Source organism: Corythoichthys intestinalis, chromosome 18, assembly GCF_030265065.1.
Source record: "Corythoichthys intestinalis isolate RoL2023-P3 chromosome 18, ASM3026506v1, whole genome shotgun sequence".
Lineage (NCBI taxonomy): Eukaryota > Metazoa > Chordata > Actinopteri > Syngnathiformes > Syngnathidae > Corythoichthys > Corythoichthys intestinalis.
The window spans coordinates 21598777-21612397 of record NC_080412.1 but is presented as its reverse complement, the minus strand read 5'-3'; the positions used below and the strand labels follow the sequence as shown (position 1 = coordinate 21612397).

General features: G+C 40.5%; 1 protein-coding gene across 5 annotated transcripts in view; it reads left to right on the top strand.

The window, feature by feature from the left end:
• The window catches only part of larp1 (La ribonucleoprotein 1, translational regulator), a 76182-nt gene that overhangs the window by 45276 nt on the left and 17285 nt on the right, over window positions 1-13621 (top strand). For 3 of the 5 annotated variants that reach the window (XM_057819998.1, XM_057819995.1, XM_057819993.1), the window contains 8 exons: window positions 1748-1840; window positions 1915-2241; window positions 7567-7690; window positions 7966-8171; window positions 8240-8504; window positions 8586-8730; window positions 8803-8912; window positions 8992-9119. In XM_057819998.1, the coding sequence (XP_057675981.1) occupies window positions 1748-1840; window positions 1915-2241; window positions 7567-7690; window positions 7966-8171; window positions 8240-8504; window positions 8586-8730; window positions 8803-8912; window positions 8992-9119 (1398 nt within the window). The remainder of the gene's footprint in view (window positions 1-1747; window positions 1841-1914; window positions 2242-7566; window positions 7691-7965; window positions 8172-8239; window positions 8505-8585; window positions 8731-8802; window positions 8913-8991; window positions 9120-13621) is intronic. The other 2 variants (XM_057819997.1, XM_057819996.1) reach the window with 1 other exon arrangement.

Here is a 13621-nt window from a genome sequence, read left to right as displayed (position 1 = left end):
ATAACATCCAGATTAATCCACATCAGTGTTGTTTTTGGCAACTGTTTTAATTTTCATCTTAGTCTTAGGTGCAGTTTACATGGCGACTCTGCGACACCAAGACGCAATGACTGTGTTGCGGAGTGGCCTCGCGTTCGTATGGTGTCGGCGAAGATGGAAGGCAAAGACGCAAACCTTGGAATCCTGCCTCTAAAGTGGAAGAATTTGATTGCGGGGGCTTGAGGGGGGGCTTGGTACGCATGCATATCAAAAGCTCCCGCAGCGCGAACTCCGCGCCGATAACGTCAGCACTCGTACACGGCACATTGGACGTGCGCAGCGGTGCTACTACACATTAAAAACGGCCAATATGGCGGAACGTCGGTTTTAAATGACTGTTTTTATAATATTTTTAATTTAAATATGTTAAATATTTTCTTTTTTGTGCCTTTTGGAACAAAGGAAAAATGCCATAGCTTGGAGTGGGCGGGCGTGTTGTCTTCCGGGCTGAGGAGGTTCTTTGGGTCAAAGTGCATCATTCGCTGTCGCCTTGTAATTCTGCACTGCCCCCTAGGGCCTGGCATGAATACTAAATCGTTTTGATGCGGAATTGCGACATTGGTCGAATGGAGACGGAACCATTTAGATGCAAACATGAAATTGTTCGTCTTCTCAGAGAGTCACCATGTAAACGGCCCCTTAGTCTTTTGGATGAAAATGCTTATTCGTCTTACTCATTTTTGAGTTATTTCAAAATGTGTTCATCTTGGTCTAGTTTTAGTTAACGAAAACTCAAATTTCGTCTAATTTTAGTCGGCAATTCTCATAATGTTTTCGTCTATAAACGTCAAAAGTTTTAGTCCATAAATAAATAGATAAAAGGTTCCCAAAAATTTCGATTGACCATTGACAGACAAGCACATAATTGTAATGTGGGCAAGGACATCAACATCTTCATGTTAATAATACACACTCAGCAGGAAAACAGCACATTATTTGCAATTAATTAAACTCACCTGGGGGCCACGAACTGTATTTAAAACGTTTTCCAAGAGTTTAAGACAACTCACAGAGTCACAGTGCTAAATGCTAACGCAAAAGCTATGTTATTGTTACATGTTAGTTTAGTGTGTAATGATCACTCGGCCCAGACCTTGAAAGGCTAAAGCAACATGGCATAGCAAAGAAAACAAAACTTACCAAGCAGCACCTGACACAAGTTTCACAAAAGGAGCCTGGAATGGGCACATGTTTAAGCCTGTGGGGGGAGGCCCAGCACATCACATGAGTGACACGACCAAACTCTGGTAAAATGCCTGCTAACTACACGTACGATAAGAAAGTATCACACATTGTGAACTTACGACGGAAACTTTGGTGAATTTTTCGTCTCGTTTTCATCTTATCAGCCGACAACTGGCATCCATCTCAATGTTTTAGTCTCCAAAGACAAATTTTTAGCTCGTCATCGTGGCTTCATCGTCATGGAAAAAATTGTTTGTTGACAAAATATTTTCGTTATCGTTGACGAAAATGACACTGATAGACAATATTTCAAGTATTGATTCATATAGTGTCCACACATGCATGCAACCCTGTTACTATAACTTTTTTTTATCATAGTTAAAGAAGAAAAAAGTGAATCCAATTCTGGAATGACTTTAACGACCATGATGCATGTCCGCTTGTTTCATTTTGATGTTCATCATTTGGCTTCGTCTTGTCACCTCACCACCATCTGCATGGCGGTGATCGTGCGATAACACAGGCGCCATCTTCACAGCAGCAGAGGGAAAAAGACGAGGCCAACCGCTCGCCATTGCCACAGTCCTCACCTTCTCCGGCCAACCCCGGAAACAAGGTAAAGACTCAAAACTGCCAGAAAACAGTCACCCTGTCGTCTCGCCGGACTTCATAGCGAATCCCCGTTTTCAGGAGGGCGGCGAACAGGACGAGCCCGAAGAGCTAGATTTCATGTTCGACGAAGAGATGGAGCAGATGGACGGGCGGCGCAACACCTTCACCGATTGGTCGGACGAGGACACAGACGGCGAGATCGACGACCGCGACGTCAACAAGATCCTGATCGTAACGCAGACACCGCCATATCTGCGCAAGCACCCTGGCGGCGACCGCACAGGCCACCACACATCGCGTGCCAAACTCTCCAGCGAGCTGGTCAAGGTCATCAATGATGGCCTCTTCTACTACGAGCAGGACCTGTGGGATGACACGTACGAGCCCGAATACGCAACTATCAAAGTAAGCCAACACACACACATACACCACATCACGCATATTTAAGTTTCAAGATTTTAATTTCATTTCTCCATTTAAATAACTTGTCATTCAGAGTGTTCCAAACTCATTTTATCAAGTTAATTTTGTCAACTTGATTAAATGAGTTGACTTGATTGATCAATTTTATAAGTAGTGAAAAGGTGTCAGCCCTACGCCCTAAGTCCTAAAAAGAGCGCACTACCGACTGAGTCGCCAGCTTGGGTGTGTAGCTCGGTTGCCTGCACGCTCTGCTGCCACGGTGGTGTTTTACCGTATTAAAGAAAAATATTAAAGAGATATAAGTATTGAAATAACACAAGTTCAATGACTTGTGAGCTTGCAAAAAATTTTTGTGTAACCCGTATGCAGGGAAAATAAAAACACATCATTGGGGCGGGGTTGATCTTGCGCCTTAAATTTGAGCTAACGCCGGTATATTTCTCATCCGCTCGCATAGGGCTGCAACTAATTATTTGTATAATCGATTAATCGTTTAATTAATCGTCCGATTAATCGTTTGATATTTCATATGAATGGAATAAATGTCACTTTTTTCAGTTTTCAGACAAAATGGATGACTACTTCCTTCAAAAATATTTCATTACAGTTGCCTGACTTAACTAGTCTAAAACTGTAGTGTTTTAAGTGCATACCGTTTTAAGTTAGTTTTTAATAATTCTGAGTATTTAACATAAAAAGAATACAAATTAAAAATTGATTGCTGATTGACTTTTTTTTTTTTTTTTTTTGCGGGCGAAGCACTGATATAAATTGTGTCAATCAATTATTTATTTAAACAACAAAATCTATTAAGGAGGAGGCAGACTAATGAATCGGTTTTCTTTATCAAACAGTTTTTCATAAATACAATCCAAATCCAATTTCAAAGCATACTCTCGTGTATGACAATTTACATTTTGAATGGGAGTTAGTGTTGAAAGGTAACTAATCTGTTGTTAGGCATTTGCCGTTATGAGATTCTAATGGTATGATAACTTTAAGCAAAAATATCACGGTTTCAAGTTATCACAGTATTGCAATTACAGCTGTAAAATATGTAACTTTGAGATGTCTGGGTTAAAAAAAAATCCATTTACCAGGATTTTTATTTTTCAAAACATATTAGCAACTTACAACATAAGTATAAACAACATAAGTATAATGTTAAGTCCATTTACCAGGATTTTTATTTTTCAAAACATATTAGCAACTTACAACATAAGTATAATGTTAAGTTAAAATAAATGAAAATAAATAACTAAAATATCTTAAATAGAATTAAAATAATTGCAGTCCTTTAGGTTAGCCTAAACCCATAGCCACAGCTCAGCATCATTACCATCAGAACAAAAATAATCGAATCATTTTCCATAAAAAAGCACTTGTGTATGACTCGTATCATCTTAACATTTTACACACACACTCTCTTTCTCGACACAGACAATTGTCAGAGAGAAAAAAAAACATGTTTTACCACCGCTATGCACACTAAACACGCTGGAGTTAACTCTCGTAGCTGGTGGGAACCGTTCATGATAGTGTTTACTAACCTTCAATTTTGTATGAATGCAAATGTCAGTGGCCCTCCTCCTCCAAGCAGCAGCCGTTTGGAACTTTTCTGTAGCCAAAGTACTCCCATACCAGCGATTTTGTTTTCTTCGATGGGGGAAAAAGTTCAGGAGTTTCATCTCCTCCAGCCATCGTGTAGCACAGCTGACTCACTGACTCTCAGCAATAACCGGTGGGGTAGGGTTGACCCTTGTGAGGGATTTTTCCCTGCATTTTTGGGACATAAAAGCATCTAATACCGTAAGGACGGTATGACGGAAAATTTTTGCAGTTTTGAAACCTTGACGTGAAACCGGTAATTGACACATGTCTAGCTGTGGTATGAATGTGTGTTTTTTTTTTTTTTTTTTTTTTAAAGAAACGAGACAACTGTACTATCTAACAATAACTCAAGTGCTAATATGCTTCTCCAAAACGCAGTACAAACACTTAAGACACTGATTAGCATAGTCGCTAACCAGCTTAGCGCTCTGTGCTAAGTAGTAGCGTCTCATCAATAAAGACGACAAACAATAGAATTGGCTTTATTTACTCACCTCCGGTGGAGGCACACTGGATCTAACAATACACAAGACAATACAAATCTCGACACTTCGTAATAATATTGATTCAGCAACTAGGGCTGTCCCAAACGACTAATTTTGTCCCGATTAGTCAGCCGACTATTTTTATGATTAGTCGACTTTTTTTTTTTTTTAAATACTAATTTAGCAATTAAATTTTTGTTGACTCCTATTAATTAACAAAAAACATTTTGGAACTCTCACATTCTTTATTAACTTATAAATAATAAACATAAATGACAATAATAAATAAGAAACAATGAGGTCAAATGCTGCTTGCATCAAGTAGTGCAAAAAAAATGTAAACGGAAACCCTGACTTCACCTTTCCAACGGGAGTCAAACAATTCTTACTCTTTATGTGCTTTGTCTATATTGTTCTAACGTTAAAAAAGGAAGGTAGGTGAGCATGTCTACGTGCTCAGGTGTCAGGCTTGCCCCTGTTTTTTTGTAACAATGTTCCCACCAGTTGTGAAAAGACGCTCAGATGGTGTTCAAGTTGCAGGCACTGCCAGGTATGATCTGGCTTGGAGAGCCAGGTTTGGGAACTTTTCTTCACTGTCCCTCCACTACTGCAGTGCGCTGAAAGACTTCTTTTTATGCGACTGTTCAAAGTACATCTGTAGCTCCTTTCTCAACATTACCTCCTCATGTTCATGGCCATCATCATTGTCATTGTCAATAACTCAATGATGCACGTTGATACGAAGCACATAAAGGCAACTTCGATTAAAAAAAGAAAAAAAAAAAAGTAGTTACGTTTGTTAGTTGCATAGACTTACGACCCACCAGCTTGTTGTTTCTTGTCGTTTTCCAAAATAACACCTGGGTGACGTCTCTTCAAGTGTTTGGCATGGCCGACATGCTACTGTGGTATGCGAGCGCAGCATTGCAAAGACCACAAACAGTGGCACCCTCCTTATTTTCGTTAAAATAATTCCAGGCTTTGACCACTGTGGTCCGCTTTTTTGGCTTTATGCCGCTTTCACCGCTTGCATTGCGAGCGTCCGCCACTCTCAACTTTATCGGCATGTTTTTTTTTTAAAACCCGTCATTACCCGTTGACTGTATGTTGTGCCCATTGACGCATTTACGTCATCGATGACGTCGACAACGTCGTCTAGTCGGGACAGCACTATTAGCAATCCAACCTGAGAATAGCAGTGAACTCTCTCTTGCTTTAAACACTGGCATGCGCGCGCAGCCTCGCATTGCGCAAAGAAAAGGGCTCAAACAGAACTGCTCATGGGTGCCGGTAAAATTAAATTAGTTGGCAACCAGGCATGTGCTGGTTACCGGTTTCAAGGTTTACAGTGTTATGAAAACGTTACAGTTTCAAAACTACAAAAATTTTCTATCATACCGTCGTACGGTATTAGCTATTTTTATGTCCCAAAAATGCAGCGAGAAATGACGTGGAGCGATAGCACTCACCCCTCCACTCCGGTTGTTGCTCACTATGTCGGTGACACTGCTGTCGCTGTCAAAACTACACCTTTTTCAAACCCCCTTAAAAAAGTCTAGTCTAGTATGGGAGTATATCAGCTACCGAAAAGAAACGGACTGTCGCGGCTTAGAGGAGGAAGGACAGCCGACGTGCAGGCAACACCTCCAACATGATTTCACATTTACGTGACCATAATCCATCACTTTACACAAAATTTAAGTAAACGCCGTCATGAATGTTTCCCACCAGCTACGAGAGTTCACTCCAACGTGTTTCATGTGTCTAACAATGGTAAAACAAATACTGTCATGTAAGCTTGTTAACGTGACTAGTTACCATGCCAAGACGGCGAACTAATTTTCTTTCTATTAGCGTGCTTGTGTAAAATCTTCTGCAATTGTAAACATCTCTTCAAAATAAGATTTTCATAATACAGCCTGTGGCGTTTTTTTCTATCTAGCGACTTGTTGTGTTGAGAGGGGGTATGTGTGTCTGTATCATGTGTAAATAATTACACACGCGCTGTCTCCTACGCTCAGTCTCAAAATAACACATTTTAGAGCTATAATTGTAATACCATGATACAGTGAAACCGCTGTATTTTTGCCTAAGGTTATCATACCGTCAAAGTCTCATACCGGCACATGCCTATTGGCAACTAATTTATCAATCGATTTAATTAAGTAATTGTTGCAGCCTTACACTCACATATCTGCGGCCAGTAAATTTCCCTATTCTAAAAAGTAATAAATGGCCACGCTGACTTTGAGTCAATTTGCTGGGATTGTTATGGGTGCGAGTCGAGGAGAACATTTTTTGGTCATTTGGAATTGTCTCTGAGTTGCAAGTTAGCTCGTGAGCCACAAGCCACTTTACTAGAAATGTTGATTTCACAGCGGTTTTTCTATTTTTCTGTTATTATATTTTTTACATTGCGTAGTCATTTGGCGAAAAGGCCTTGGATAATGAGGCAAAAAATCAGCTTTTGTGTTACGTTCATGGCAAAGTAGTTTGAGTTCAATTCCAAGCGCTTCTATATTGTCGCTATCACATTGGATAGATGCTTCTCCCCCAAAGTCAACTTCTAGAGCAAAAAAGATCCTCCTTGGTTTTGAACCGTTTCTGGATCCGCAAACAGAGACTTTTCTTTCTGGCCGTTTGCTTTTTGTTGCCCAGCTCTTTTGTAAGGCCCTCACGCGCTTGTCCAGTGGCGTGTGGAACAGTTTGTTTGAGTAAATAAAGCCAGAGCGTAATCAGGGGTGTAGGGTGGGGGGCAAAGATGGACACTCGACAACCCGGAGCCGCTTGCGGAGAGTCACACGTGAGTTTCTCTTGATTAGTGTGAAGCCGTCAAAGGTGGCCGGGCTTGTTTTTTTTTTTTAAGAACTGCCAGCTCTTGCGGTCATTCACGTTTGCTTGGTGATGTATGTTGCGGTCACTCCGTTACTCGTTCAGAGCTTGGAGGCAGCAACATGAAGGTGAAGCGTGCAATTCTGGCAGCTGTGATGTTTTGCTGCGTTTCCATCTCCAGACTGCGAAAAATCAGGTCGGTTTAGTGATTCCGGTTGTCTTTCAGTGACGTGGAATGAGATGGGAATACGGCGTTGGATGTATCGTTATTAATCCACTTAGAATTTGAGCATTGAGATTACTGGATGTAGAACCAAATAAAATAAGATTTTGAAGTTTATAATTTTAGTTGTTACAATATAATTTCTTTCTCCTGCAGCAAGAAGTGGAGAACTTCAAGAAGGTTCACCTAATCAGCCGCGAACAATTTGACTGCCTGACCCCTGAGCCCCCAGTTGACCCCAACCAGGAAGTTCCCCCAGGTCCTCCACAACCCCAGCAGAGTAAGGACACATAATACTGGATTGAAAAATGCCATTTTTGTCTTGATTTTCTTCCAAGTTGAAGGAGGGTGTTTCAAGTACGGTTGTTCTCGGACTGTAAGTCGCAGGCTGAGCCAATCTTTAAAAAAAAGAAGAAGAAAAAAAAGTGTGACTTATAGTCTGAAAAACGCTGTACTGTTGTTAGAAAATACCACTTTTTACAATATGATATCAGAGTTAAAGGTGGGAGACCTGACATTAATTAAATTACCCCGAAATAACTATTTTGTCCTTAGTCCCTACAGATGCCTTGGCGAACAAACTATTTGGCGCCCCCGAGCCTTCGTCAATAGCCCGGTCGCTCCCGACGACTGTGCCCGAGTCGCCCAACTACCGCAGTGCCCGCACGCCACGCACACCGCGCACCCCTCACCGGAAAGACGCCACCACGACGCCGCGCTTTTACCCGGTGGTTAAGGAAAGTCGGCCCGTCGACGCCAAGGTGAGATGGCGGCTCGCGCTCAGCAGCCTTCGTTTTTGTACGTGGCGGTCACGTCGCACTCGTTCTAGACTCCGAGGAAGCGGAAGACCCGGCACAGCTCCAACCCGCCCATGGAGTGTCATGTCGGTTGGGTGATGGATTCTAGAGAGCACCGTTCCAGAACCGCCTCTGTCAGCTCCAACGCCAGCCCGTCCGAGGGCACGCCCGCTTTGGGTAATGTGGGCTGCACACCCCAGTCCCTCCCTAAGTTCCAGCATCCTTCCCATGAGCTGCTCAAGGAGAACGGCTTCACGCAACACGTCTACCACAAGTACCGCCGGCGCTGCCTAAATGGTAAACCTGACATCAGTCACATTCGCTCTCAAGTGACTGTAATCGACGCTGTTGACTAAATCTCACCGTGAACAATCGTAGAGCGTAAGCGGCTAGGAATCGGGCAGTCCCAGGAGATGAACACGCTGTTCCGCTTCTGGTCCTTTTTCCTGCGAGATCACTTCAACAGGAAGATGTACGAGGAGTTTCGGCAGCTGGTGGTAGAAGACGGCAAAGAAGGATACAGGTCAGAAAGTGACTTTTTTTTTTTTTTTGTATCTAATGGATAAAACAAGGTTAATGAATGTTGATTTTCCAGGTACGGTTTGGAGTGCCTGTTTAGGTACTATAGCTACGGTTTGGAGAAGAAGTTTCGGCCGGATATCTTCAAAGACTTCCAGGAGGAGACCATGAAAGACTATGAGGCTGGTGAGGAAATAAGACCGCCGAGGTTTTGCGGAGGTGTCGCTCGGTGAACACGAGCTGACGCGGACCTTCGGGTTTACAGGTCAGCTGTACGGACTGGAGAAGTTTTGGGCCTTCCTCAAATATTCTAAAGCCAAAGCCTTGGAGATAGACCCCAAGCTGCAGGAGTGTCTCAGCAAGTTCAAGCGTCTCGAAGACTTCAGAATCGACGTAAGTCATTGTGGCTCCTCTAATTGATTATTCAACTAATTGAGAAATTTGAATTTGGAATTTGTTGGTAGTAGTAGTAGTGTGCGATGTTATTTTAGTTTTTGTTAAAAAAAATTTATCAGACAAGTTGGTAGCAGATATTTTGCTTTGTCCATTTTCCGAAACATTTCAGCCTAAATGTATACTTAGGTCTAGTATACTTAGGTCTAGTACTGCAAGGATTATTCGATTAACTTGACTAATTCGATTAGGAAAAAAAAGCCTCAAACCAAATTTTGCTGCTTCGAGTATTCGTTTAATTACAGTAGCATTGTAGTGGTTTGTTTTGAAAGTGTTTGCATTTAGTTTTATTGATTTGGGTGGATACACTGCCCTCTAGTGACAAAAGTGGATATGATGCAACTTATTTAACATGGCTGAATCCAGCTGCTTCCTGTTGAGACCAACATGGTAAGGTTTTGTTTGAGCTAATGTTTTTTTTAATGCATTCGTAATCAAAGTTACCTCTCAGCTGCGGGTGTGTGCAGTCGCGCACTGCTAGCACACACTCAGTGCACAAGACAATCTATGACGCGCGGAGAAATAAAATTCAACAGAAACGTATTGTAGCGCCAATAGGACTACTGTCTCTTAGCGCCGCAGTGATATGTCAGCGCGACGCTCCCATTGGTCCTTTTGAGACGACAACGCGACGCTCCCATTGGTGCTTTTGATACGGCAACGCGACGCTCCCATTGGTGGAGAAACGTGAGTTTGATTCCTCTGCTGATTTACTGAAGCAACATTCCGCTGTCAATCTTTGCAATAGCTACAGTATTAATATCTAATTTTAGAACTAATCTAGTTAATTTATCAGAACAACAAAATTGTTGTCTGTACCATTTTGCAACGTAACTCAATGAGTGACAGTTGTCTAGGAACATTCCAGATAGCAGACAGACGTTGAAATGATGTTGAATCAACATACCGCTGTCAATCTTATATGGTTGAATCAACGTTGACACCCGATGTTGATTTTTCATCACTTTTGCACCCTCGATTAATAATGTTCCAACGTTGAAAACCTTACAAAGCCTAAACGTGATTTTGATTATTGATAATATTGGAACAAAGCTGAATCAATGGTATGTTTTCCATCATTTTCAACCATGATGCTATTAATGCTTTCAAATATGCCCATATTTAGAGATCCTGCTTTATTTACAGACAGAAGAAACAGCTAGGCTGACTAATAAAATATGGAACGATTAAAAAAATAATAATAATAATTTAACAATGAATAAATAATAAAATTTAAAAATGGCTAGATTTCCAAATTAGTTTTAATTGAATCACAACAAAAGAAAACTTCATTAACTCTCAATAGTTATTTCAAACTGAAGCCTCCTCCTCAGTCTGACAAGCTTTGCTGCGAACTTTGCCACCAATGCGCTATGAGACATAATGTATCCACGTCTGCACAACAACAGCAAATCCATATTATAACACGGTCATCCCTATCTACCTCTTCAGTGAATCTGAAAATTACAAACAGAAATGCATTCACAGTTAATTCATATTAAGGAATTCAAGCAGGTGTGATGGGTTAGTTTAACATAGTTTTTTTGTGGTGAAGTGAGTTTCTCAGCCAATCCCAAACCAAATTAGGACTACATATGGGAACGGAGCTAGCAATTTAGCTAGCTACGATGGAAAAATGACCAAACTGTCTCTGTGTTCATTAAATTAATTTAGACAAGGCTCAATTTTGTCATATCCAGTGATTTTAGCGCTTTATTTGGAAAAACAATTACATTTGCCTTAACTAAGTTCTACATATCTAACATCTTAGGCTGGATGTAGGTCTTCGCTTGTATGCCTATCATATCAAATGCACCGTTTCTTACAATGTCGGCAACTTTGTCACGTTGTGTCAGGCAAACCATTTTATATACAACTTTGATGACAAAAGCGGTTCATTGTACCGTAGGACATCATTGCTGTTAAAGGCAGTGAAGAATAGCAAACGGCTTACCTTTAAATATGGCTATCCTTAAATGAGGCGTTTCCATTGAAGTTCGTTTGAGGTGATACGCTGTCTTCCCGCTCAACCACGAACACAACTATTTATTGACCATAACTCCCGCTCATCGATAAGTCGATGACTTTTCAATCATATTTCCCGGTCAATCAAAAATCAACTACTTGTCAATATTATTTTATGAACTATAAAACAATGTTAACCCAACCATTACCTGACACACCGTAGAGCAATATCGTTTCAACGTTAGTGTCAGGTGTCATCGGTATTTGCAATGTTGATTCAAGATTGTTTATTGTCGAAAATTTCAATGTCCACCATACTGATGATTTTGATGGAAAATCAATGTTTATTCAACGTCGGTCTGCTATCTGGGATGCTTTCAAATAATGTTTTGAACAATATCTATTCTTGAATTAAGAACGTTTCCGACCTTTCAAAGCTTTTGAAGATTAAATATACCGGTAATAGTTTATTGCTTAAAATATGTAATTTAAGCTAATTTTCCGCTAGCTATATTTCAAGAAATTGGAGTAAAAATTTACTTGAAGTACTGGCAGATAATTTCACTTTTTTTTTTGTAGATTCACACTGAAAACAAGGGAATTTAACTCGGTTTAAGGAGGTGTGTTTTTGCAGTGTAGCTGCTCAAAGAGAATATTAATCTTGAGTGTCATTATTGTCTGAACAGTTTTAATGTGGGGGTGATATAGGGTGATACATTGTGGTTGTTCATTATGTTTTATTTATTAACTCACCCATGCCACAATTGGACCTTAACCAGGCCAAAGCAGGAGGCTCCTACAGTTAAAGCAGGACTCCTACTTATAAGATACAAATGAGTACAACTCTCATGAACGAGATGTTGGTCTTTTTCATTTTAAGTGGGCCTAATCAGTTATACTGTATTAAAAGTAAACTAATGAAAATTGCTGCTGTAGTTTCATTCTTTTAATAAGCCATGTAACCTGTTATGATCCAGGTTTATATAGCCATTTTTGTGGGAATATGTGTTTGAACGATGTGTTAAGAACATTGTTTAAAAAAAAAAAAAAAAAAAAAAAAAAGTTAACATTTTATAGCATTTAAGCTAGCGGACTTTTGCTATTCAAGTTAGCTAATTGTTCTTTTGTTGTACTTAGAACCTCATTAAAAAAAGAAATATACCTTTTGAGGCTAAGGTATTGTAATTTGTTTAATTCAAATGCAATTCTGCACAGTTTAAAGAAACAGACATTTTATTTTGAATTCACATTTAATGCTTTTGTGAAAGTGCAATCTCGGCAAGCTTTTGTTTTGCGTCTACTAAAATTTATTCTGCAACGCATTAAATGTCCCCAATCCAAGTGCTCAATTATTCAAACTAATTAGTTCATGTCATGCTGGAACACTACCCAGTTTCTGGAGGGAGGGGATCATACTCTGCTGTAGTATTTCACAGTACATGGAGTTCATGTTTCCCTCAATGGAATGTAACTCTCCAACACCTGCAGCACTCATGCAGCCCCAGACCATGACATTCTCACCACCATGCTTGACTGGAGGCATGACACACTTACTACCGGGTTACTGCAATTCCTTCTTCGTGGCTAGACGTCCGACATATGCGCTCATTGGTTTAGAGCGGCGAGTACTCACTATTTGTTTTTTTATTGAGTCTTTTGTTACCTTTTCATTGCCTCAAAATACTTTTTGCATATGTTCCCCTCTCATACTTTTAAGCATAATGTTGTCTTGTGGTAGCTTTAAAGCAGATTGTTGATCTGTGGACCACATTAGTCACAGAGCATATTTAAACCACCCTTATTTGATATTACTACGTTTAAGTATTTTTTAAGTCATTTGTAGTATGTTCCGTCTGTTTGCAACTAAACAAAACAAGCTGGAAGCGCACGGTAGTACTTTGGGTGGTAAATTCGTCGGTGTAGCGCATTTTGGGAGAAATCCGGTTTTTCACCCCCTACTCTTGTATTTCTCATCCCGTCTGTCCTGTTCATTTTGCTTTAGTTGCTCATTTTTTGAAATATCGACAGTGTTGTCATGGTCATTAATGTTCCTCTCAGGTTCAAATTGAAATAGTTGAACAGATGACATGTTTATGTCGGTAGAGTCATTCTCTGGAAGCCTGGCAACGTAACCCAGTGATGTCACCATAGGCGGAGTTTTGACTTTTGTGGCATGGGGGGCAATGTTGATGACCCCGAGACGCAGTGTTAGAAATAAAATTAACTTACAAGATGTATTCTTAGATAGTAGCTTAGCCCATGCTCGTACACACAGGCATCACAGGTTTGTGTGTGCGTGTTTGTGTGAGCTCGCACGTTTTTCTGTCTTCCCTAGTGGAGACTGGAGAAGTAGACGCCGCATCCTTTTTGACTGAATATTCCAGCTGGGAACAATTATAATAATGCCAAGATCGTCGTCCATTGAATATGATACGCCCGGTGGTGGCTCTGTTGTACAATTAACGTCTCAAACTTAA